This window comes from Streptopelia decaocto (assembly GCF_964273445.1).
Source record: "Streptopelia decaocto genome assembly, chromosome: 3".
Classification (NCBI taxonomy): Eukaryota; Metazoa; Chordata; class Aves; order Columbiformes; family Columbidae; genus Streptopelia; species Streptopelia decaocto.
The window spans coordinates 10238023-10265146 of record NC_138656.1 but is presented as its reverse complement, the minus strand read 5'-3'; the positions used below and the strand labels follow the sequence as shown (position 1 = coordinate 10265146).

The following is a 27124-nucleotide window of genomic DNA, read 5'->3' as shown; positions in this document are numbered from 1 at the left end:
TAAATAATAAAAATCAGGAGGACTTCACTAGTGGCTGGAGAATTATACATGGAATATTATTTCTGTATTTTGTGCACACAATCTGACCTTTATTCAAAATGTTAAGAGGGTGTGCTACTCTGAGTTAGAATTACAACATTTCATAAGTAATTTTGGCAGATGTAATCTTACCAATTTCTACATATACACAATTGTTAAAATAAGAACTACTGTTTTTATACAGAATTCTTGTATTAAGTATCAAATTTATTTTGGCCAAATATATAATTATAATCCTAATTCCAAACTAGATTTGGAAAGACATGCAATTATGTTGGATTAAAATTAATTTATTCTAGGCCAATGTTATGTCATGGTTCTCACGTAAGGTAGTTCAGCACAAAAATGTGTATATTGAACACTATTTGTGCGAGTAATAAAAGTATCTTATTTTGTCGTTCCTGAAAAAAACCCACCATATTGCAATGACATGTATTGTGGGTTTTGCTTTGATTGAAAAGAAGCAGTCCTCTTTCACCTTCAGACATGGATATTACCAAATATGAAATTTTTGAATATGTGAAAAAAAGGACAAACCATTTTATAACACTATTTATAGCAGCTTAAGTGGTGTAACTGTAGGAAAACATATTGGTTGCTACCTTATTGCTTTAGTTGTAAGCTTTTGTAGTTAGCAGTATTTTTTTAAATTGTATTTCTATGACATATTAAGCTAATGTAAGGCAAGATATGTATAATTTCACTATATCTATATATATATTTAAGACAGCATTCAAAAAAATTCTACAAACAACTTCAATTTGGGTATAACCTTAGCTTCCATGCTTTCCTACTTTTTGTCACTTGAAAGTATGAAATCCTCTCTCTGGAGCAAAGGGCAGAAAAATCTGAGATGGAATTTGTAATCTAATAACTTAAGTGAGGAGTGAAAAAAAGGAGTCAGGACATTAAATGTGTTTTATACTCTGTGTAATTGGTTGATAAAAAATGAGGTTATGGTGGGGTTTTTTTATACTGAAGATTCTGATAACATAGTTATATTAACATTATTTTTCAAGAGTAAACTACAATATACCAATAAGAAAAGATCAGAGAGACGCAGTATTGCAGCTTTCTTGAACAACCAGGTCAATATTCAACAGATGCCTGGGTATGGAAGAAAATAAATCGTTAAAGATCAAAGCTAAATCTAGTATATATTCTTGCTAAAAGGATGTAATTTGTTCTATATTTTAAGAATTTGGAAGATAATGCATATGTAATCTGGCTTGCTCCAAAATTCCATGTTCTTGATCATGCAGATGCCAAAATACTGACACCTGGTTGGGTTCTCAGTGGAGCTCATTAGAGACACATTGAATATACTATAGCCATACTATAAAGCTGTTGAAAACTGGTACATTTTCATATGTTTTCTTCTGCATTAAACAAAACATCATTTTTAGGAGCCACTAGTTAATAACAGTAGTGAGATTTCTGGAAATCTAGAAACTAAATCAGAACACACTCCATGTAAAAAATGTTATCCAGCCTTTTCTAGTAAATACATGTTTTAATAATAACTATCCCATGTAATTAATAAGTTGGCTCATGTTTGGTTCTGTCTCATTTTTCCCACTTAAGAAAAAAAACCTGCAAGTTCAAATGGCATGTTCACAGTGATTAAAATGTGCAAGAAACTGAATTTTAGAAACCCATTCAGTATTTGACAAGCCTGAAAACTTTGATGTTAAATATTATTCTTAAAGTGTTCTTAGTCCTGAGGGTTGTAACTATGGCTTTACATGCAATTACTTGTTGTGTTTGCAAGTCCCCAGTGGCAATAATTAGTCTACCTGTTGACATACTGTTTCTCTACCCTATTGTTAATGTAGGCAATTGATTTGCACGTGGGTGTAATTACCATCACTGATGGTGTCGGAGATGAGCTTCCCCACCAGGGTCCTGTCAATCACCACTTTCTCCAGCTGCGGCCCAGAAAGACTTAGGGACACCAATATACCTGAGTGAAAGAGGAGCTAAATCCAAATAGTGAGAAAACAAGACATCAAGAATCATTAATAAAGTGAAATGTTCTGAGGTACGTATTAGCAGCTGTCCATTATGCAGTTATCTAATTTTCAAAATTACAAAAAAGACTTATTGTTGATGTGAAGATGACTTATAATGACTTTGAAAGCTTTTTCAATGAAAAGGAGAGGTGTAACACGACACTGAATTATATAGGTACAAGAACTGCAATTGTTGAACACTTGAAGAAGATGTGTGCTAAGTCCCCAAATGTTGTGGAAAATGTACTGAACTAGTTTGTTACAAAACAAATGACATTTTTGTCCTCAATGAGTAAAGGGATGATGCCAATCACTCTCTCATCCATGGACCTGATTTTTCCTGCATAAAATAACTGCATAGCCTGCATGAAAAAACATATAAAGTTGGGCTTCATGTATTTTTATATTATTATCACAGATTAAAACTATCACCTTTTTACTATTCTTGTTATTTCTGACCATTTGTTTATTGTTTAATTTAAATAATGGTGGCCTACTGCAATGATAGCTGTGGGCTCCTAATAAAACCATGTACTCCTTGGCACAAAGTTATAGACATCTCTCTTAGAAAGAAGGAATTGAAACCATTGGACAGAATATTCAGAGGGTTATTTCAGAGTTAACTGAATGTTTTTGCCTAATTAGTCTCAATTAAATGATACATATAGTCTTGAAGACTGAATCACAGTCCTTATCTGCTCCTTCTGACGCCATATCTCGTATGAGAGAGAGAATGCTCAGTGGAAGAAGTTATGAAAACCATTTCTTTTTGCATAATTACACCATTAAACTTAGTCATTTTCTAGATGCTACTATTACAGAAAAGAAATTCAGAAAATAAACCCCCTAAAATTTCTTGCTCCATTGTGAATTGACCTCACTTTACCAAGTTACTCCAGTAGCAGGAGTATATGAAAAGAGTTATTAGAGAGATAATTTTTTTCTTAATAACATGGTAAACAATAGTCAGGGTTTATAAAGAAAAAAAATCTGACCATAGGAATTGTTTAGCCAAAATGGTTTCTACAAAGACCTTGAAGTAAAAACAGTGAAAACATCACCACTGTGACTTTGATCTTCACTTGCATTACTGAAAACACAAGGGTATTTTCATTCATCTTCCAGTGCCACCTCTGATCCCGCAAGTTGCTAGACTGGATGACCTCGGTGTATAAGTTAAAGTTTCAAACCAGATCTCATTCCTGCCACACGGCAGCAGTTCTGAAGGACTCATTCTGGCAGCCAGGTTCATCTTCTTCTCATCAGTAAAAAATAAAAATCATCACTCATTCAGCAGAGGCTGTATCAGCCCTAAACTTGCTGAAGTGGGTTGGACCAGATGATCTCCAGAGGTCCCTTCCAGCCCCAACCATTCTGTGGTTCTGTGAACGACCTTTTCTGCCAAAGGAACCTTCAGTGGAAAGACCAGTGCAGAAACAGAGGGCTCAGCAAAGGAAAGAAACCTGGGACTCCAGCTCTTTCTTCTACCTAACAGCAGATTTTTAAAGAAATCTCTGTGCTTTTAAAAAACTTACTACTAGAGAAATACTTGCTCTTGTAGTAGAATTTGGCATAAAAGTATCTTTTTTATTTATACCAAAGCTGTGAGACAAACATCACTGCAATATACTTTTTTAGTACAACACACTGGTACATAAACAGCAGGTAAATTTCCTTGCAGTGAGATCTACTCTATTGTATAATAAAAAAAAAAGTGCTGGGGACAGGAGTGGAGTGATCTAATTGGGCTTGCCTCTTGTGCAATGCTCTGCTCCCAACAATTTAGCTATGAAAATTCTCGTTTATACATATTTTGCTATATTACTATAGCTCTGTGCTCTCTGTAGCAAAGGACAAGCATATTTAAAATAAATTACCTTCTTGCCCTGACTAATATCTTTAACCAATATTTTTCCAAACTATCTTCCCGTCAATTCACAAGGGTTCAAAAAGAAACTCTACTGATGTCCGAAATAAAAATAAAAAATACCTGTGATGTTAATTTATTAAGAGCCAATTATCATCTCCTATCTTGCCAAAGTCTAACCAAGCATTCGTTTGATAAATATATATAGCCAATGTTTCAATATTCCCTGTCATGACAGATGTCCTTTAAGATTTTGTCCTACTAAAAATGTTAGACACAGTTACACAGTTACACTCGCACAGCTTTTATTACAATCTTTCGAAACTTCAATTTATCCTTATGTTGAGGTTAGATTAGATAAAATCACAATTTATTTCCAACTTGATAATGTTAAGTCCAGCAAGGTCTGACTACAGTTAGCTATAATTGTCCGAAGAACCTAGTTGAACAAGTGAGGATTGAAACCCAGAAGTTGACGAACTATGATGCAAGCAATGATCAAGGAAAATTACATAAATACTCTAGAAAGATCAGTTCTAAATTCAGCTTGCCACAAAAGAGTAAAACACTCCAAATCCTTCAGTGTTATGTACCACCAAGAATCATAGAATCATTTTGGTTGGAAGAGACCCATAAGATCATTGATTGAAACCATGATCTAATTCTAACACTAAAACATGTCCCTAAGAACCTTATCTACACATCTTTTAAACACCTCCACTTCCCTGGGCAAAGAGAGCTGGTGCAGTCATATAAATAAACTCTCAGACTTGTGTCTTCCAAAATGCCTTTGCTTGGGAGTTAAGTTATCCCCTTGGAAAAAGTTACTGTCATGGTAGGTTGCTCCCGCGCTTCCTTGCCTTGCAGAGCGTTAGAAGACCATCCTGGAGTTAACCTGGGAGAATACGCTAAGTGAATCAGAAGTCTGTTTGTAGTCTCTAGGTTTACCTGACAGAGTAGGGATATATACCACCCATCCAGGTAAAGAGAGGCAAAACACAGAGAAAAAGGTGTTTTCATCTGTAGATGGTCAGTGACCTTGAATGACTGCGTTTGTCACTCTGCTGACATCTAATATGTCCATCCAATACGCTATCTAGAGACATGCTTGCCAACTCCTGGATTGAGAGCAACAAATAAGGATTCTTTAACTCTTAGATGTTTTGGGGTGTAAATTCACTTCATGCCTATATGTTAATTTCCTGGTAATGACATAAATCACACCTCTTACAGAGCTAGAATAGAAATCTATCAAAACTGCTCCAGTGTATGATGACACTTATATAAATATAAAATATTATGCCAATGGGCGTGCTTTGCTTTACGTCTACGAAACTAGTCATTAAACCAATGCTATGTATTTCCAATATTGCATAACATCTCTCTACGCTACCAGTATGGCACAACAGTAGGTAAAAATAATATTTCCATGGCTTTTATTGTTTCTTCCATTGTGCTCCCTCCTTCTTTATTTTTACAGCAAAACATTCCCATTATTCTCCACAGAAGTTTGAGACATTAAGACAAAACTTAAATTTTAATTTAACAAATTTTTGCTATAATAACTTACCCTGGTTGACAATATACTTGTGCTCCACAGGTTTAAGTCCTTACCTCTAGGAAATTTAGAGTCTAAATTTAAAAAATAAATCAAAGACCTTACACACTATATGGCCATGTAAGGTCAGTACTTCTTCCACCTCTCTTTAAAAATCCTTTGGATTAGAAGGAAGTCTTTTTTTTTTTTTTTTTTTTAAATAGACATGTAGATGTGGTGCTTAGGGACGTGGTTTAGTGCTGGACTTGGCAGTGTTACTTAAACCATTGGACTTGATGATCTTAAGGGTCTTTTCCAACCAAAATGATTTCATGGATTCTATGATTCTGTATTTTATTTCATCAAAAATATTCTGTAAAAGAGAAAATATTTATGTGCTCAAACTGAAACTTCACTATTTCAGTTCCTTACTCACTGTGTAGTCTATGCAGATTGTTATATGATAATAAGATTTAGGTGCTGTTATACATAAGCTTGAATAGTTAAGATTGTATGGGTGGTAGATGGGAGACGTCCAATCATAAGCATGAATGAATATAAAGCAAATGGGGAAGACTGCAAACTTGGCTTGAACACAGATACACAGTGATACAACACCAAAAAGTACTGCTCAAGGGAATTGCCCATCATTGCTAAAGAATAAAAGCAAACATAAGCGGCATTATTTACACAAGGCACAAAGTCATTCCATCTAACAGGTATCAAATTAGGGAAAGAAGCTCACAATAATGAAACACATCACAAATTTTTCAGAGTGAAGTAACGCAATGTGAAAAATAGAAACAAGAAGAGTCATCTCTACAGATTTAACAGTCTGAAGGTGTTCCTAAACAAAATACGAAAGCATGACTTCATACCTATTGGAAGAATAGGCATAGGCTTCATACTTGAACAGAGCCCAAGTAAAATGTTTGGGCATCTGGTCTACATGCTGGGAAGGAAGTGCCACTTAATTTCTCTGTTACTGAGGAGTTGACTGTGAAGACTTTGACAGAAGGAATTATGCAATTTGTGTGCCAATGGTTCTTCAATGAGCAAGACAGACATAAGAAGGAGCAGAAGATAATCAGGAGAAGAACTTAGCCCTTTTCTTCCCCAACCAAAAAGTGCTTCAATATGTATTTGAATTACTTTTTATTAAGCAAAGGACTTAAGTACAGGTTCAAGACTTATGGACATTGGTAGAACTTAAGCATGCACTTCAGTGGATTCCTTTATCCTCGGCAGCCTTAGCCCTTGACTCCTCATTCATGTAGCTTAGCTCCTTATCAGCCCTTCTACCTAAAAAGACACCTGCAGAGCAAAGCCAGGATTTGCTTCTATCTGATAAAAATTGGGAGACATGGAAAAAATGCCTGTAAAAAAAAAAAAAAACATTGCTGCAAACTGTTTTCCCTTACAGAGCCCAGCTGACAAAGGAATATGCAAACGGAGAAGGGAATTGCAAAGCATTTCTTGTTCAAGCAGGTTCGCAGGGTTTTTCCCCACCTCTTCATTTCAGATTGCTTTCTTAGCCACCCTACCATAATTACTCTGTTGCATGCCTTATTACAGATGAAGTTATTGTTGTTACACGTTACTGTTTCACAATAATCAATGCATTTGTACTTCAAGCTCCAAATCTCTAAAACCACAAAACACATTAATGGCTGTGATCAAAAGCAACCAAAAGAATTTAATATGAGGGCAGTGTTCCTCATAGTAACTGGTGATGGGTACTAGCTTCTTATGTATTCCAGCCAGAATGTCCTGCTTTTGATATCAGATGTGCTACTGTATGTCACCATGTCTTGCTAAATCAGTTTGCTTATGGGCATTGTAGCTGATATTAGAAGCCATGTCAGCAAATATTGCTGAGCATTTCAATTCAGAATCCAGTTCTAAATATGTCAATGATGGTAACATAAAAAGCACTCATACACACACATAAACTGCAACACAAATAAAATTAAATCAAATCAAAGTAATTTAGCAAAGAATATATGCATCTTTTTCATTAGCAGTAACTGATACGATTCACAGCTAGTGCTTGGGTTTCATACAATAAAATAATTCTGTTTTGGCATGTGCTTAATTCCACATTGTAATACAAGTGTAAAACTAAAAGAAATTGGAAATCAAATGTTTCGGCTAGATATCGTTAACATTTACTACCTTGCATTGTAAAACCAAAACTGAACCAATGGCATAATTTCATAGAACTGATTTCATGATTTTGTGGTAAAACTTAAAAGCATTCCAAAGAAGTAGAGAAGGAGACCAAGAGGAAGCCAGAGCTGAGTAAACTCAACAATACTGACAAAATTAATTCCTTAGATTAATACTCCTTGGCAGGGAAAACCAAGGAGTGAATTGCTTATTTAATTATTAATAATACAGTGCCATGTTATTGTAAAGACTTCTTGTCTTCTTTTTTTTTTTTTTTTTTCTGTCATCTTTCTTTTCTTTGACATCAACTGAAGATTACAGGATTATTTCAGCAACTCATCACAGGTCATCAAAGTTGGGGTTCAGAAGTACCATACAGAAATGGTGTGCATTCAGAATGTATTGGAACAAGTAGGAACAGACCTAAAGAAAAGACTTCAATCCTTTAGGGCTCAACTAAGCTCTTTTAAATAGGAGAGCAAGCTCTGTGACAAAAATCACTGTACAGTTAGGTTATGTTTACATGAACTGACACATCACCTATTTCAGAAGCTCTAAGCAGTACTAGAATGTATACTTAAGACTGCAAAAATAAAGCTCAATGGATTTTCTTTTTGGCAATGGACAAGGAAGTAAATAGGAAACTTCTAATGCACTGATTGTGTACATATATATGTATATATATAAAGTAATAGGAGAAATTTTCATGCATGAAATTAAACATCAAGGTAGAAGGCTGGGCCAGCATTATAGTAGTTCCAGACAAGCTTGTATAGAAGAGCTAATTTTGAGAAATACATTCATACAATGGACAAGATAATCTGCATGCAAACTAAACATGATTTTTCACTGAGGCATATGCATGAAATCTAATTGGTCATTTGCACACAAACAGGTAACATAACAGCACATTTATTTTTAGCTGATGCATGTTTAAATTTATAGTCCCAATTTTTTTGCCTGTGGGATAGTTAGAAGCTGGAGGAAGAAGAAGTGAGGGATTAGGAATTGTGAATTTTAGGTTCCAGAAGCCACACTAGCAGCAATCCTATGCTTGTTTTTCACATAATCCGAGGGAAATCATACTACTCTTTTAAATGACAGCCTTGTTATCATTGTATTATCTTTCAGATTTTTTTTTGATTTGTTCTGTCTTGTTAAAGGTAAGACAGCCATTGAGTTTTTGGATAGCACATTGTTATTACAACACAAAGGGAACTCTTCCTGGTTCAGCTAAAGGTATGGCAGATGCAAATACATGCAACGTTTATTGGAAAACATGATGGCTGTTGAGTTAAACATTTTAATTTGTATAATGAATTTATGACATTGTATTGCTATTAAAAAACAAACACCTAAAAAAAAATACTATACTTAAACCATATACTCGGATTTAGCCCAAATCATTGAAATTATGACAGTCAGGGTAATTCACTACATGCTTTCCATGTTGTTTGTCTGACATGTTGCTTTCTATTACACTTGAAAGTTAATGCAAACATGGACTCTTATTTTTCCACTAGCAGCTGCTCCAGTAGCCATCCAAAACAGAACATGAATACAGTAGTGCTATGACATAGATCACATCATAATGCGATAAGCACTTTCTGCTGAAACAGTTAACTGATTTTCTACTTAGAACTAAAAAAATAAATGTACAACATCTTTTCCAGAAGCTTCAGAACATTTGTATCCAAAAAGGAGTGTTCAGATATTCCTGCAAAATGGTCAAATGGACAGATGAGCAGCAGAAAAACAAACATAGAAATTGATAGAAGACAGCTTTTCTGTTCTAGACTCTCTCAAATTATTCATTTCTTCTGGTTTATTTTCATTCGTTGGAGAGCTTATATTTTCAGAAAGATGGAAAGTGGAATATCACAATTGTTTTGGCAGAATATTCTAAACCCTGTTGCAGACTTCAATTATCAGCCATTATTATATAAAAAACCTTTTTTTTTTGTGATTGAGAAACCAAAATCAGAATTTAAGGACAGAAAAATAACTGTGATTTTTATTATAACTTTAACTCTGGCTATGTTATAAGCTATACTATCACTTATACTCTGGCTATACAAGCCATCTAAAAAACCTTAAAAAAGCTCCCCCTTTACATGATTCAATCCAATACAGAGACAAACCTAACATACTAAGATAAAAGTATCCCTCTCCTCCCTTTCTCATCTTGTACAAGAAATAAATAAAACTGTATTTGTCTCCTTTTTTTAATGTAAGCCTGAAACTACTTAGAGGATTCTAAGTAAAAAAGAGAGTTTTATACAGAATTGATAATCAACCAAAGGTGTTATATTATAAAGGCAGGATGATCAAATTTTGGCAAGGAGTTCGCTGTTCCAAAGTATGTATTGGTAAGGAATGCCAGTGGATGCAGACAGATGGGAAGGGAATGAAAATGTCAGAAGGAGAATGGACAAGGAAATCAAATGGAGACAGAAAACTGTGCAGCAGATGAATACACTCATGGCTAACTGACTCAGTATTTCTTAACCAAATTCCTTTCCTACTTACAACAATAATAACAGGAAAAAAAAAATAGTCCTATAAATTAGCATACAATTAATATTTAAATCAGTTCCAGATGATTAACATTCACAGATACATACTATGTAATCTGTATAAGAATTATATACATTTACTAGCGATAATATCTGATAACTAAATTTATTATCTTATTGATACAAAAAGACTATGTACTATTTGGCATGTCAGGTATTCAAAAGTTTTGCTATTCTTAAAGACACTTCTGGAATTTCAGCTGTGTAATGTTCTAATATTCAATACTCATCCTGCTGACACACATTTGGAACTACTTGAATTAAAAGAAAAAAAAAGTAATCTAAAAAAGCATGACAGTTAGAACACAAAATTTCTTCTTAGAAACAGTATTTAAAAGTATTCCCCATGCCAAAGCAACTTCAAATACGATGCACATTCCTAACAAATAATGAAGACTGAAGAAACTTATAAAATACATTACATATGTTTTTCAGAACAAGCTCCTTATTAAGGAGATAGACCATGTTCATGTTCAGATCTCCCACTTACCCTACTGTTCCGTGTTAGAGGGTGTGAAAAGCTGTTTCTTGTACACAATATGTCGAACTTACATAGACAGAGGACACAGTTACATGTGTGTCACATGTCACAGTATATTTTGTTCCACAACTTGATTAAGTATTTACTTGGTTTAGAGTTATAGCTTCCCTCCCACATTACACAAGCACAAAGTAAAAAGATTTGTGACAGACACGTAAATAATTAAGATACAAAAATTAGAAAACATTTTAACTGCTCCCTTAGCATGCTATTTTGAAGTACAGAATACCTTCATTTTCCCCAAATAATAATAATATCTCAGAGTCAGGGGCCTTTAAATTTAATTTTTCTTGTTGATAAGAAACAGATTATTGTTTTGTAGCATCTATTTCAGGTTAGACATTTAAATAAACACAACCTGGGTAATAAGAGCCCACACATTAAAAAAACCCAATGATTTTCTGTGTTAGTTAACATTTTAACACTATTGCATCAATCACTGAATGGCTGTTAGGCTCCACTGGCTGAACATTGCAAGAACTTGTCAAAACATTTTACCTGACAGATATGTTTGTTCTTCCATTTGCTCAGCATACATTGACTGCTTTGCATTAAGTCCTAAAGGACAACAGAAAACAGAGAGTGGAGTTGGCAGTACACATTGTCACTATTGGTTAACATACTTCTGATTTTCAAGTTCATAGATGAAGCATGCCACACAAAGATGTAGCTGTTTTGGAACAGCTCGCCAGACAAAAGAACATTTATCATCACTGGGAGAGTTGGATCTTTATGAAAATTAAAGCTGTTGAAAGAGGTTTGAAAACCGGATTATATGTTGCTGTACTTGAAACTTTCTGAAACATACCTCTACCTCCTTGAGTGTCTCTCGTAGTTTGTCTGGTCGCTTGTTTTTCAGTATCCAAGGATAATCTCGAACTGGCAAATAAAAGTAAAAAAAACCAAAAACAACACAAACACAGAAATGTGCATATATAGGCAACTGTGTGTACTTATATGTATATATGTATGCATGTATGCAGAAATATATATTTATGTAATTAAAAAGTTCTTCAAGGTGAGCTTCCTTTTCCATGGAAACACAAAACTAAGGTTTCTAGGAGTTACCTTAAACATAAAACTTACCTATAACTGGAATGAAATGGCTATGGTTTCTATTGGTTTGTATTGCCAAATTATATCCTTTTGAAAAGCTCTGTCACAGGAACAATTAGCAGGAAATATCCACACTGCCCATGATTCACCATGGCAATTGTGTACAAAGCTCTCAGGATGTAACATCTTACTCAGCTGCTAAGCACTTGCAATGAGAAAGTGTCTCACATTCAGTATGTAAACTCAGATTCAAGTTATTAAATCCTAAACGGATACTATTCTTTTCAACTAGCATTCATTGCCTGATTTAAAAATGCAGGCACTAATGTGTCTGCAAAATATATATACATGAATGTATGCATATATAGAGATATTAACAGGTAATTGTGAACAAAATAACTTATCAGGTACAGGTTCTTTTAGGATTTGTTCTTGAAAATTCTGTCTGAAGAATATGCCAAGGCAAGCAAACAAGAAACTGCATGATTGCTATAGTCCTTCATCAAATTTATTAACATTTAGCAAACTATCATGAAAATTCTGGCCTAATAAATTAATCCTTAATGAGGATGCAAAGCTTCCTCTGGAGTTGCTAGTAACTGACTTGTTCCATGGCTGAGAATCAGGCCCCCATAATTTGTGAGATTTCATCATTTAAAAGTGAGTAGCTTTTTGTTCATAAGCATACAATAAAAACCATGAGAAACCAGAACACATTATCTTTTCAGAATCTAGCCTATTTAAAGGAAATCTGATGAAAAGTTTTAAGCTCCAAGCTATCAGTTTGTATGCCAGCTTCCAGACTAAATGACTTAACAGTTGTGTTTAAACCTCCCTGCAAAAAGAAGCTTACAATAGAAGTGCTATAGAGTGAAAAAATGAAGGATTTCCTATATCAACAAAAAAGCACACCAACATACAACTTCTCTTTGTATTTTATTGGACAGAAGCCAGTGTTGGTGGAACTGTTATGATAATATTAATTAGGCATGTAAGATCACATTTTCAATGGGCGCCTTCATTAATACACATATGAAAAATGGGAAATTGCCTGTACAGTTACCAAACTACGCATAACAAATCAGTAGCTGTGAACAAAGTTACCCAGTGCTCTTCTTCAAGAAATCTGCTATACCGTGCTTTGTGCCTAGGCCAACCCTATATTTATAGCAACAAGGTACAGCAGCTTGTGCTACTTTTGCATATCACACAAATAAAACATAACAGTTGGGGCTTCTGTATAATGGGGTTTACCTGGGTCTGTTTCTCTTTACATAGGCAGTGCCTGTAAAACAATGCTGCCCACACCACAAGGTACAGAAATCTATTATGTTCCTCCCTACTTATGACCCTTTCTCATCTCCTCACCTTTAGAGAGCAGGTGTAGATTTACCACATGGCTGTGTGCACCTTCATACCCACCCCTAGTGGGGCTTCAACCTGCTCCAAACACACCTTATGGCATTGCAAATAACTTATCCTTCTGGAACACATTTTGCCTTCAAATGCATGCACAATTCCATGTGAATTTTCATCATGATAAGATAAAATGTTAAGGCAATTCTTACAGCAAACATATTACTTTGTGAAGTAATCTAAAAATCAATTAGATTTTTCAGAGTTGTCATCTAATAATGTTTGAACATAAATGAATGCTCTGAGCAATAATAACTACACAGGAGTTGTAAAACCTGACTAAAAAAAAGTTGTGCTAATATAAAAATCTTTAACTGTCACAGTACTGGTGTGTGATAGCATAAACTGAAATTGCTTTTAACCAGATAATGCAGGAACAGTGTAAATGTTTCAAAGCTAAAAGCCTTCTGTGAAGGCAGATGATTATTAACCTGGAATTTGATTTTGGCTGAAAGTATTTTAGTTATAATTTCCAGGTTTGAGGCAGCTGGTGTTTCAATTCAAGAGCTGACTGGGAAAATGCTTATTGCTCATATGCTGAATAAATTTCATAAGGAAAATAATTGTGATTACTTTTGTGATTCCTCTCGACAATGGATTTGGGAAGTAATACACACTACCCTGCTTGGTGACGCAGAAAAGAACAGATTGCAAACACACCAGCAAGGAATAATTACAACTTTTGAACTGTTTTGTGCTGTGTAGTTCTGTAACCATCTGTCTTAGACGGCACGTGCAGAAAGTTACGCTGGAAGCAGTCTGAGGTTACTTTAACCCTTTTCGAGGGGCATCACCAATCCAATTTAATAATCTGGTCTTACTGTAACAAGAAACTCAGAAAATATCCTTATATTCTGCTAGCTTTTGCTTCTCTTGTAAGTAACCATGCTTCACTTGTGATGCTAAAGGATAGAAAGGATCTAAAGATGAATGATAATCCTTACAACTGCTGTCAGCGAATATTAATATTAGAGAGAGGTTTCATACAGTTTGATAAAATACAGAAATTTACAAAAAATTAAGACAGCCCTGATGTTTTCACCTCATAAGGCAGATAATCTTAAATTTGCAGTGAAAGAAAGGCTTATGCAGCCCCACAGGTGGGCTGGCATTACTGAGCCTCCAGTCTCATCAGATAGTGAAGCGAGCTGCAACTGAACCCAGAGGAGAAGTGAAGTCAGTCTGTCAGCAGAGCCACGGAGACAGCGCATTAACCACCAAACGCAGCCTGCGGGATGCCCACACGAGCCTCCGCTCCAGCCTGCCCGCCAAGACGAAAAGAAGGAGTAACTCTAGCTGAACAGACCTTTTGGCTCACTGTGAAACTTCTAGGATTAACAGGATTAATCAGATAAAGAAAATTGATCGTTCACTCTGAAATGGCCATTTCAGAGGCCAGGTAGGGATGCAGGAGGGCAGGGCTCGCGGTCCTCGTGCATTCAAGGTGCCCTCTGCTGGGATTCCAGCAAACGCCCACCCCAGCCCTGCTCCATCCCTCGCCATGACGCTAGCATGGTCTTTTGGTATTCTGCAGCAGGTGAAAGGGCTGAATAGAATAGAAAATAGGATATAAAATACTAGACTTTAGAATATAAAAATCCCACTTAAGTTTTTTTAGGTTGTTTTTATGTAAATATTTTTCCATTTTTTTTCTTTTGTGGAATAAGACGTTTTTACATACTCTGATATAAAGAGAAAATCTTTTTCTGTGTTTCCTTACTCTACAGAAATACAGAGGCACACATTAACACAAAATTCAAAGTTGTGTTTTTCAATGCAAACAGCCTGTGTCACAGTATATTGAACATCTGTAAATTTTATTTCATTTTAGTTATGATTATTTATATTTTACCTGATTCTTTCTTGTCATAGTACTGGTGGATCCCAATATCTTCATCTATATAATTGAATAGGAATATATTAATTGTGGATGTGACACTGGAAACAAAACACAATCTAGCAAGCAAAGTTCAGCATCTCAATTTTTGCTGGCTGGATCAAAGTGTCAGGTGTCAAAATACAAGCGACAGTGGAAAAGCTACACCACAGAGTCTTAATACCAGTAGGACTTTCAAGAACCAGAAAGCAAGGGCTGAAGGGGAATGTGGCAGGTCCTTATATTTATTTGGAGCTCTCATTTCCTTCACATACCCTTTGATTCTCTTACAGCCACCCACATGCAAAAGTATTTTTACCACCTTCCTAATTATCAGCTTACCAAGGAACTGTAAGGATCACAGTGAAAAGTGTACCTTACAATAACTTAAAACATTTTCTGGTGACTGACACAGCTGACCTAAAGACAAGAGCATTTTTTTTTAAGATTCATGAACTCATAAACCTGCCCTTTCAAAGGATCCGATATTCTTCATCATTCTTCTATAGGTATTATTGTCCACCTGGTTCCCATGTACCTGTTTCAGGTACAGTGGGACCGCAAGCCACAGCAACCAGCTCCTGATGTAGCTGACTGGAAAATATTTAGGTGGACCACAGCAAGCTCCACCAAGTAGATCTAAGTACAGCTTTAAGTTGCATTGTTTTAAAATAATTAGTTTGACACTGCATCTGTCTCCATCTAAATTCAGACAGGGACATACCATGGGGAAAAATTCCTCACTGGGAAAAATGTAGGAAGGTATTACAATGCAGGCAGCTTTTAAAACAAGACAGGAGCCATCCCCTTCTGCCTCAGAATTTTATAAAGAAGTTTGTAGGCAATGAATAAACAGACAGAGATGAAGCAAGAAGGTCAAAGGCAGAAAACTGGCACAGTAGGCCAGAGTACAACTTTAATGACAATAAATCACAACTGCGCCTTTACTTAAACCATCAGACTTTTCTATGAAATACAGCTTTTTACTTTTTTACATTACTGCCGTAACAGAACAGCTCTCACAAAGATGGGATGCCAAGACACATTGAGTCAATACTTGAATAATAACATTCAACTGAATATTCATTCATATTCAATCAAACATCCAATACCACTCTCAATATTTCAATAAAAGCATTATAAAGTACAATTGGCATGAAGCGTCATAAATAATATTTTTACATGGTCCACTTATAAACCAGTGGGGTTTTTTTTAGTATTATATTTTAGCAATAACAAGGACAGATGAATGAAGGTAATTTCTACATGGCTAAATTAGTCTTGTGTCTCCTGGAACAATCAATCAATAAGTATAAAATTTCAAGTAATCATGCAAAATACCCAGAACATGCAGTAGTTTTTTTATTTTCATGCTAAGTACAAATCTGCAAATCACTTGACTATTGATCTTTATTCACCCAAACTAGTCATTAAACTGAAGCTCACAGTCAAGTAGGACATAGCTTCCTAAAAAGGAAAATGCATCCAATTAAATATAATCTTAACATTTTTACTTGAAAGGATGCTCCAGTTCTATGATGTGATAAGGAAAGAAGCTGACCAAGTTCAAACATCATATTGCTGCCTAATTTTCTTTCTCTTAAGTATAAAACCCACTTCATTTGGGTATTCAGAATTTTATAGCAGTTTAATATTAATCAGCAAGCTTTTTTGCTGTTTTGTTTCTGTTTTTTTTTTTTTCAGTAATGCGTAACAGCTCACCTCTAATATGCAAGTTAGTCTTCAAAGACCACAGGAACATCTCAGTCAGGCAGAAACACATCTGGTAGCAGTCAGAGCTTTTGCACTATCAAAAGAAGGAAAGAAACTGCATGAGCAAATTAATTACCCACTATCACCAGTGAAACTGCAAGTATTTTGGAAACTAAGTGCTAAAAGAACCTAGTACCAACAGTATTTTGTTATATATAAGTTGTAGTTTTTGACCATGATAAAACAAATGATACATGGAAAAGGATAAGAAATGTATATCTGTCTACATATCCACTATATACAGAGACAAATCAACATTTGTCTAAATTTACATCTGCTTTCACCAGGGTGAATAATTTTGTGCTTGATGCTTTTATATACACATCATAATCTATTTTTACTGTATGGCTATTACCTTGACGCATGCAAAAGTGAAGCCGCTACTTAAAGATCTGGCTTGGAGAGCAAAACTTGATTACAGTACAAATTTTTTGAATGCTGTACATTGGGAAGTGTCAATATAGCTAAGGAGAAGTTTTGAACACATGATATTTACATACTTGAGTTATAATGCTAAATACAGAAAATAACTTTCTAAATAAAAAAGAGCACTTACATTAAATCAATCAATACTGACAACAGATGTGAGGCATATAAAACATATTAGTTGAAATATTATATACATTGACTACAGTTATAAAATGTTTACTGTGTTTGTTTCAACAACCCATCTGAATATTCCCACTAGTGGATGCACTGTGTTTCAAAGGAGCATTGGGAATCTTCTAAGGCAGAGTAACCAACAGACTTCCCTCAGTAATTGCTTGCAGCACCATAGTTGTAAGAGGGCCAGCAGACAAATAACTTTCTTTTTCTAAACCCAAGAATACCCTGAAAGTTGGACTCCAAAAAGGAGTTTACACAAATACAGTACACACTTAAGAACCACTGTTGGTGTGGTACTGTATTTGAACTTTTTCTGGTTTTTGAAGTGGACTCTTAATTTACTTTCTAGGAGTGTCATCTAGGTAACAAACCAATTACAAGATGATTGCAGAATTCCTATCACATAGAGTATTGAATGTTTACATCGAGAGTCCTATGATGAAAGCTATGTGCAAGAATCTCAGGTAGCATCAAGGAAGCTATCATAGTCCCGACACAGCTATGAGACCTCGAGGTATTATCTCTCAAGCTAATATGTATGTTTTGATGCACTGCCTAATCCATTGAAACAGTACCAAATAGAAATAGCATTTTCTTTCCACTGATCCCCTAATGTACAGAAAGCCTTGCTGACTTACTAAATCCCATAGTTCTATAAAAATAAAAAACAATAAATGAAAGCTCACAACACACATCTAGTAAATGGAATATTCTTTCATCTAGGGCGAGAATGAGGTTTGGAAAAAAATGCAAGGAGATTAGTAGCGTGGTGGTCTGTTGAACATGGGAACCATTTTTGGTATAAATATGGATGAAGGCAGCCCCTCGTTTTCCATGTCGACTACAGTAAAAGGAGATGGTATATTATAATTTTCTTATTTGCTTTCTCTTTTTTCCCTTTCTTACTTCAGCAAGTGAAACAAAACTTGCATTCCCCAAGGCCCTGAGATCCTAGATTAGAATCTCTCACTAACAGGAAATCATTGAATTGAGTGAACTTCTCAAAATCCTATCATGGTTTGACTAAAAAAAACCCACAGACCTTTGATTGGCAGATGATCTGTTCAGCTGGAGAGAAGGCACATCTGCCCAGAAGACAAGGTAAAACTAGGATACTTTGGCATTACAAATAATCTAACTTAAATTCCCAAAATTATTCCAAAGCTCTTCCATGTAGGCTCCATGGGTCCTTTTAGTTGTGTCCTCCTTCTGAATCTAAAGCTATCCCATAACATTTTAATGCTGCTGTGTGTCTTCCAAACCGACAGATCAGAGAAGACTTTCAAGTCCTTATTTTTTCATGGATTAGAGACAGAGTAAATTCTCCAAAAGAACAGAAGGAAGTTTTCAAATGAGCACTAAATATTCAGTCTTCTAAACAAATTAAAAATTTTTGCACTCAAAATGAGAAATAAAAAGTTTGTAACAAAATGTTAAAAACCTAAAGACGTCTAAATAACTGCATTTCAGTTCTGCAATGAATAACCTAGCTGAGGTCCCTTCCAATCCCTAACATTCTGTGATTCTGTGTGAAGTAAAATTCTCCACATACCTAAAAAGGTAAAGGAGATTTTGCCAGTTATTCAGACCTTGAGTTTCACTTTCTGCTTCTCCCTTTCTTTGGACTCCGAGCACCCACAAACCAGCAGGTTATTTGAATGCTCATCACTCTTGTGCCAGTGAAAATGGACATCTGCCAAAAAAGCACTGATCCAGTCTCACAACATCCTAATCTGAAATACCTTCAGCTTAGTTATAACCTACAGGGAAAGGAAAAAAAAAATATAGAGAAAATTTGCTTCTGTAACAAAATATGGCATTGTAAAATCTGAATATTTTGTTCAGAGGAATTATTATTTCTTGTAGTTCCTTTTGAAGAAATACATGCCAACTTTCAGCGTTATGCAACTATATCTCGCCATTTACCACATCATTATATTCTAGCACAACAGGGATGAGGATGATGACGACAAAGGGATCTTTCTGTCTTCAAAAAGTGCTTCTCAGAATTTACAATGTAGTTTCTTTAACTACATGAGGTGGGCTCTTCTATTGTAAAGAGGTAGGTATGAAAAAATATAAAACATCCTTCCATTGAGCTTTAAGGACTCTACTCCCTCCCCTCTTCAAAAATGAGTAAAATTTGGGGAAGATGGGATAAAATAACTCTATTGTAAAGGTACAACTGGAATTCAATTTAATAGCTGGTTCTTTTTCTGGCTCATGCAACACTGACTGTCTGCTTTCACAATATCTCCACAAACAATAGGCAGGGTGTGCTGGTTTGGCTGAATTGAGGTAATTTTCCATGCAGTTAGTCAATTTTCTTCTTAGTAGCTAGCACAGTCTTTTGTTTCAGATTTAGTTTGAGAATAATAAGATAGCACACTAGGATAAAGTTAATGTTTTCTTCCAGTAGCATTCCCGCGTTTGGGATTTGGTATTAAAAGAGTGTAAGAACTCACTGATATCTTGGCTGTTGCCAAGGGGATGAAGGACTTTTCAACTGTCCAGCTGCATGTGCAAGGGAGGGACCATAATGAGACAGCACTTTAGACTGACATCCAGGTTGATCAACGAAGTATTCCATACCATGAACATCACACTCCATATATAAGCAGAAAGTTGCTGGAGACTTTAATGATCACTGTCCATGAAGAGTCTTGTTCCTGTGGCTCCCCTATGCCTGCTGTTATCTCCATGTTTGTGCTGGACTCACTGTGTCCAGCCTCTGGCACTCATTGCTGGGAGTGTGCATTCCAGCTGCTAAGTATTGCTCTGTATCACTCTTCTATTATTGTTCTATTAAATCTGTTTCAATTTCAAGCCCTGAGACTTTCCTCCTTTTCCTTTCCTTCACCCTGGGGAAGCAAAGGCAAGACAGAGAGGCTGTTTACTGTTTTAGCAGCTGCCCAGGGCTAAAGAGTAACACAGGGATATTTTGGTGGTTGCAAAAGCCTGTTGCCAAATGGAGATGTCCTGCAATGGCTGGCCTGCTCCAGTAGCTGTGATAGGAGTGCTTTGTTTAAAAAAAAAATCCTCAGTTTAGTAAATATTTGTTTAACCACTGATAGAGAAAATAACCATCTGGCATTTTGTAACATCAACAAATGCTGAAATTGGTGTATAAAGTCTGCTCCAACACCTTCAATGCAGCTGCTGTTGTGCCACATAATTAGTAACTATACACTGCATGAGTGATTTAGGACACTGATATTGTATTTCGCCTCTTCCCATACTGTTCACCTCCATACCTGGGAGAGTGGAGTGCCTGTGAAAGGCAATGCCCAGCTCTGAAGGCAACTGCAAGCCAAGAATATGGACCTCTGAAAACACTTTAGGAACGATCTAGAGCTAGATAATAAGAAATGCTGACTACAACGGACCATCTGAACTTTGTAGTTTACGTGCCAGAGGCATGGCTCAGTGTACCAACGCTACCCCAAGTCCCTCTCTAAGAGTAAATCCTGTAACTGCCAGGCTACAGGACAGCGTGTCATGACTATTTCATTGAAGGTGGGCCAACAGTCTCCCAGAAATCCAGCGTTCCTAGAGAAAGAGTGATAAAAAAGGAGGATCCCCTCCAAAGTATCACTGTAGTTTGGGACACATTCCTAGAAGCAGAAACAAGGTAAAATGCAAAGCTAGTCCGAAAGCAGGTCCCTCTATGCCACAGCAAAATTAAAAAGCTATTGCAATATCATGCGTACACATGACCACTCAAGATGCTACAGACGTGGGTTTGGGCAGATGTTACAGGACAAAATGCCCAAATCAATGAAAATACTATAGAATCCTTTGGTTTTCTCCTACTCCAGATTGCTTTCATGTTCTATGGGCCTGATTTTTTTCAGAAACATGGCAAATATAATAGCCTCAATGGAATCTAATTTGGAACAACATGTATTTTTTTCATTTTACTTCAAATTAATTACATAATAGCTCTACTAGCTATAGCTTCCAGAACAAGCTACCCTTGATCTTAGTTCTGCCTCCCTTCCTCCACCCCACCAATGTTAACATCCTATATCTGGCACTGCTTCAGCTCATTCCCAATGTCTAATTTGTAACTCAGGCACCAAAAGTTCAAAGAAACGAGGTAAGTCATCAAGTCATCCTACAACTTGTTCTATGTTTCCATGATATAATACTTGGAGCAGAAATCATTGTCTGCTTTTTCTTCCTCTTCATGACCAATTTCTCCTTCACCAAGGAGAGACATTCCCTGCAGCAGAGTTATGATTCACAAACATACTATTTGGCTCTGTAAGATAAAGTTTAGATCGAACTACGTCCATTAGATCATCAGCTACTTGCCATATGCTTTAAGTTGATACAAAAATATCTCTGTGTAAAGCATGTAAAATGAAATTTCAGACATACTATATTTTACATTTTTAGCTACATCATCTTAAAATTTACTGTAATTATTCATTTAAAAGTGGATTAGTAAATTTTTTTCTCAGTCATGTTCCCATAGAAAGTAATCTCCTAATCTTACATGAGAAGCTTCCACTTTTTACAGTTGCACAAAGTCATACCCTGTTGGATATATAATGAACACATACAGAAAGAAAGTCAGTAGAATAATAATAATAATATGTAAAACTTCATTTTGTATTCTGGCATTAAGCAGAAAAAAATACAGATTCTTCCTTCACATCTTCAATTTATTCCACCAAAAATCAGCAGCACAGCAATTAAGGGAAGCTGCTAAATTTATATATGTATATTAATATTTCTAATTTGGTTTCTTAAGAAACTTATGCTTATGTCTGTGTGTCGGTCTAATATTTTAAAATTTTTAATCCATTGATCAAGCTAAGTCTAATCTTCTTTGTTTTCTCAGAAGAAAAATTCTCAAAAATACATACTTCCTGCAAATGCTGTGCAAATCTGCAGGTAGGCACAAGGAGGGATTGTCTTAGTACCAGCACTGAGCAACACGTGGGGATAGCTCAGGCCCTAATAACTTTTCTTGGTGAAATCTGTAGACCTAGCCCCATCAGAGCACATCGTTTCTTGCCAAGGTGAAAGATCTAACAAAGGAGGTATAGCCTAAGGAAGACAGTGGTGACATGGTGGCCATGAGTTCTGCGACCATGGGGAGGAACCGGACAGGAAAAAGGGTGGTGGGTTATAGAGAAAAGAGTGGGGAGCCTGTGACTGTAGCGGATGGGGGGAAGAGGGCAGACGTGGGGACTGTGAAGAGCATATATTGTATGTATTGGCTACACCACTACCGCGTAAGAGACAAGCACAAAGCGCATGTCAGCTGGGCAGGAGGAGATCATGTGAAATTCTTTAGTTCTGTTGCCTGGTGAACAAATTGCCACACAGACATTGCCAAACATACTTTTTTCTCACTGGCAGATACAAGAGACTAAGCAGGCTACTTCTCATCTGTGACAGTGTCCCAAATGTTTAGAGCAAATCATTCAAATACCTATGTGCTAATAGTTTCTTGCTCCTGTGTAGAAATCTAGCAACTATACGAGTCTGATCAGGTTTTAAGACCTTGGCTCAGTGGGCCCATTGACAGGTCCAGCTCTGAATTTTTAGCCACACTACTTTTAAATTGCACAAATATTTGGATTTAAGACACTGCAGAAATAGCACAGAATGGTATAGGTTTAATTTAGTTAGAAGTTAAATGGGTGCAAATATGGCATTCGGTAAATAGAAGTTCTGCAGCGCACAAGAAATGGCAGTCAGGGTTGGAGGCCCATTTACAGTAAGGCTGTGGTTAACCACAGCAGTGAATGCTTTCTGTCCTTCAAGATTAGATAAAAAGTGCCATGGCTACACAAAGCAAAAGACTGATCTGATAAAATTTGGATCAAGTGGGTTACTAATCCTTCTGCAATGGCAACTGCAAGCTGGCTTCGGTAGTCCCTGTTCTTTCTGCTCTGTTGGCACCCATGACCTCTCGCAGCTGGGCCACTGGTATCTCACCAGCCCCGCCCCGCTTTGCTCCCTAATACCTCTACTCCCAGATAATCACCGTGGTATGTCACCTTCTCCATTATAAGCAGGCTTGGGCTCATTGTTTTCTTTTTCTTCCATTTTTCCTAGATGCTTGTTGAACTCAGACCCCTCCTCGCCTGCAGTTACATCTTCTGAGCCCAGGTCTGCCTCTCCTCACAACTGCTGCTCCTGGGACTGAAACTCCTTGCCTGAGATCTTTGCCATCTTCAGTAGCACAGTGGGGTTTGTTCTTGTACTTATTTACTTCTCCTTTAAATATCCCTTTTCCACTGAGAAAAGAAGTGTAGATTTTGTAGTATAAATGAAAATCAGATCCCCTGTCCATAAGATCAACCTTTGATTTTAAGAAGTAGAATTCTAGGTGTGCTCTTATAAATCTACTCAGTTAATAATAATTCATATTATAATCTTGGTTTAAGAATATTTTCAGCTAACACAAATAACAAGTTGTTCAATTATCATAAATCTTAAGTTCTAGACAAATATTTACTGTCGCTACTTTCTTTCTCTTCAGAATTCAATGACTCAGAATAGTTTTACCCAACAGGTGAATGAAGCAAATTCTTCTCCTTATTCTAACTTCCTCAATCTAAATAGGAAAATGATTTTGCAGATGGGTGAACAACACACAAGAGCACTCTGTATTGAAATACACAGTGAAGCTTCTATTGTAAAAAAGACCTAAATATGGCTTGCAGAATAATCATTGAAAGGAAATACATTATCTGATAACTCAAGAATTCTGGCATGAAAATTATACATTGTAAACTTTTTCCCATATGCTGTGAAGTTGTATCATACTCCATTGAATTAATTTTTGTGAGGTTTGTTTTATTTTGAGTCTGAAAATAATCCTGTTTTTTGCAATGCCAGTTCTGTTTACTGAGTTTTCATAGTTTAAGATATTTATGTATTTAACTGTAAAATATACATATAGCTCCTTAAAAACATTGAGACTATTTGACACATACCAAGAACACTGAAATTCTGTAAATGCTGTAAAACAAAACAAGCATTTTATCTCAGATTGATATCAATTAAGATTCTTGTGCAATTATCTTGACTTTAATACATTTATACTCAACTATTTTAACTGCATCTGAAATGCTAAGGCCCTGATCTTGCAACTGGTTCTGTGGTTATGGTCACCTTCACCACCATGGCAAAGCTTATAGTAGGATAATGTCATAAAAGAGTAACCATAAAAAAACTGCTGCCAGACTTCATTTACATTAATATTAGGCACCAGTGTTTGAGATACTATTATTTTAAAACAGATTAATTGTATGTGTTGTGGTCAATGGGACAGAGTCCAGTTGGAGGCCTGTATCTAGTGGAGTGCCTCAAGGGTCAGTACTTGGACCAGTACTATTCAATATACTCATCGATGACTTGGATGAGGGAATAGAGTGCACTGTCCCCAAGTTTGCTCATGACACTAAGCTGGGAGGAGTGGCTGACACACCAGAAGGCTGTGCTGCCATCCAGAGACCTGGACAGGCTGGAGAGTTGGGTGGGGAAAAAATTAATGAAATATAACAAGGGAAAGTGTACAGTCTTGCATCTGGGCAGGAACAACCCCAGGTTCCAGTATAAGTTGGGGAATAACCTATTAGAGAGCAGCATAGGGGAAAGGGACCTCGGGGTCCCGGTGGACAGCAGGATGACCATGAGCCAGCACTGTGCCCTTGTGGCCAGGAAGGCCAATGGCATCCTGGGGTGTATTAGAAGGGGGGTGGTCAGTAGGTCAGAGAGGTTCTCCTCCCCCTCTACTCTGCCCTGGTGAGACCGCACCTGGAATATTGTGTCTAGTTCTGGGCCCCTCAGTACAAGGACAGGGAACTGCTGCTGAGAGTCCAGTGCAGAGCAACAAAGATGATTAAGGGAATGGAGCATCTTCCTTATGAGGAAAGGCTGAGGGAGCTGGGGCTCTTGAGCTTGGAGGAGACTGAGGGGTGACCTCATTAATGTTTATAAATATGTAAAGAGTGAGTGTCAGGAGGATGGAGCCAGGCTCTTCTCGGTGACAACCAATGAAAGGACAAAGGGCAATGGGTACAAACTGGAACACAGGAGGTTCCACCTAAATATGAGAAGAATCTTCTTGACAGTGAGGGTGATGGAACACTGGAACAGGCTGCCCAGGGGGGCTGTGGAGTCTCCTTCTCTGGAGACATTCAAAACCTGCCTGGACACATTCCTGTGTAACCTCATCTGAGTGTTCCTGCTCTAGCAGGGGGATTGGACTAGATGATCTCACAAGGTCCCTTCCAATCCCTAACATTCTGTGATTTGGGCAAAAAGCCATGTGGGCCATTGTTCAGGATGTGAATTGTTGGCTGAGAGACAGCTGTCCTGTTCATCTTCTGAGCTCAAAACTAAAACTCTGTTTACTAGACAGAGGGTGCTGAAGTTCAAGGATGTGCAGAAATGCTACAGGAAATCTATATGGGGGTAACTTGTTGCCACCTTATTGCTCATTAACGTGTCAAATCCTAGGCACCATTTTTGCTGAGTTCTCACCCAAGTAGATGATGACAGGATGGGAAACTAAATTCTTGCCTGCTGCCCAAACCACACTACCACTTCAGAAACGCACTTCCAATACGTATCATCGGTACACTCTTTTGAAAGACAGCTATTGATTAACTGTACAGATAATAAGCTTAACAACAATGAAGCAGAATGAATTTGAGGGAGGTAATGCCATTTGTCCAGAAGATATTTAGTCTATTTATCAGCCACACCTCTGACAGCATTAATGAAGCCAGCAATCATTCTCCAGTTATACTGCAGGCAAGTATTACAATCCCTAACAACTCTCTGGCAGAGTGGGTGTGAAAAGTTAAGGTCACAGAAGATAGATATAATTGACCCAGGTTTTTACTTCACAGAGTGAAAAGTTCATATACACATTTTGATAAAGACCCCGAAGGCCTTTATATAAACCAGATAGTAGATAAGCGATCCCAACTACAGATATCCGCTGCTGACACATGACATAAGGCAATTATAGAAGTACTAAATGTCAAACTGGTTTACTCTATTCTTTTAGATAGTGATTGTTGTTGTAAATAAACCAGTTTTTCAATACTAAAGGTCAGTAGGTCATAAAATTTCATAATCGTGGTTTCTTACCATCAGCCAAAAGAGAAGATAACAAAATCTCTCTTTTTTGAGCTAAGCAGAAATGAGCATTAAAAAGTGAAAGGACCCCCAAATTATTCAAGCACAGGAAAAGTCCTTGCTCCATTGCCCCACCATTGTTGCAACTCTTGTTTGCAAGGAAGAAGATTTATATCAGCGGTTCTTTAAACTGAGAACACCAGTTCACATTGGGAATTAACTATGTAAATGTGTGGCTTTACAGCAGCGCTATTGACAGCAACAGACCCGCATGGTTTTTTCCACTTATGCTTGTATGTATAGGCAGTTTAGTTCATCAACTGGCCTTGCAGCATGGGCTGCCATTATTAAATAAGCAGTGATCCAAAAAATAGTTAAGCCAAAGCAATTAAGTTAACCATGGTTCAATCTGAATTTTAACTGCACTTGCACCTAAACAAATAAGATTCTATATTTTTTTCTTCTATATCTAAGCAGATCTGTGAGGATGTCAGTTATGGTTTTTTGAGTGCAGCACTGAAAATGTAGCATGAACATCTATT

At 36.6% G+C, this 27124-nt stretch overlaps 1 protein-coding gene across 3 annotated transcripts in view; it reads right to left on the bottom strand.

The window, feature by feature from the left end:
* Positions 1–27124, bottom strand: part of WDPCP (WD repeat containing planar cell polarity effector) — a 156040-nt gene that overhangs the window by 88638 nt on the left and 40278 nt on the right. For all 3 annotated transcript variants that reach the window (XM_082047436.1, XM_082047437.1, XM_082047438.1), the window contains exons 3-7: positions 16812–16896; positions 15066–15110; positions 11550–11620; positions 11240–11299; positions 1904–2018 (exon numbers count right to left, since the gene is read on the bottom strand). In XM_082047436.1, coding sequence (XP_081903562.1) covers positions 1904–2018; positions 11240–11299; positions 11550–11620; positions 15066–15110; positions 16812–16872 — 352 coding nt within the window. In that variant the 5' untranslated portion in view covers positions 16873–16896. The remainder of the gene's footprint in view (positions 1–1903; positions 2019–11239; positions 11300–11549; positions 11621–15065; positions 15111–16811; positions 16897–27124) is intronic.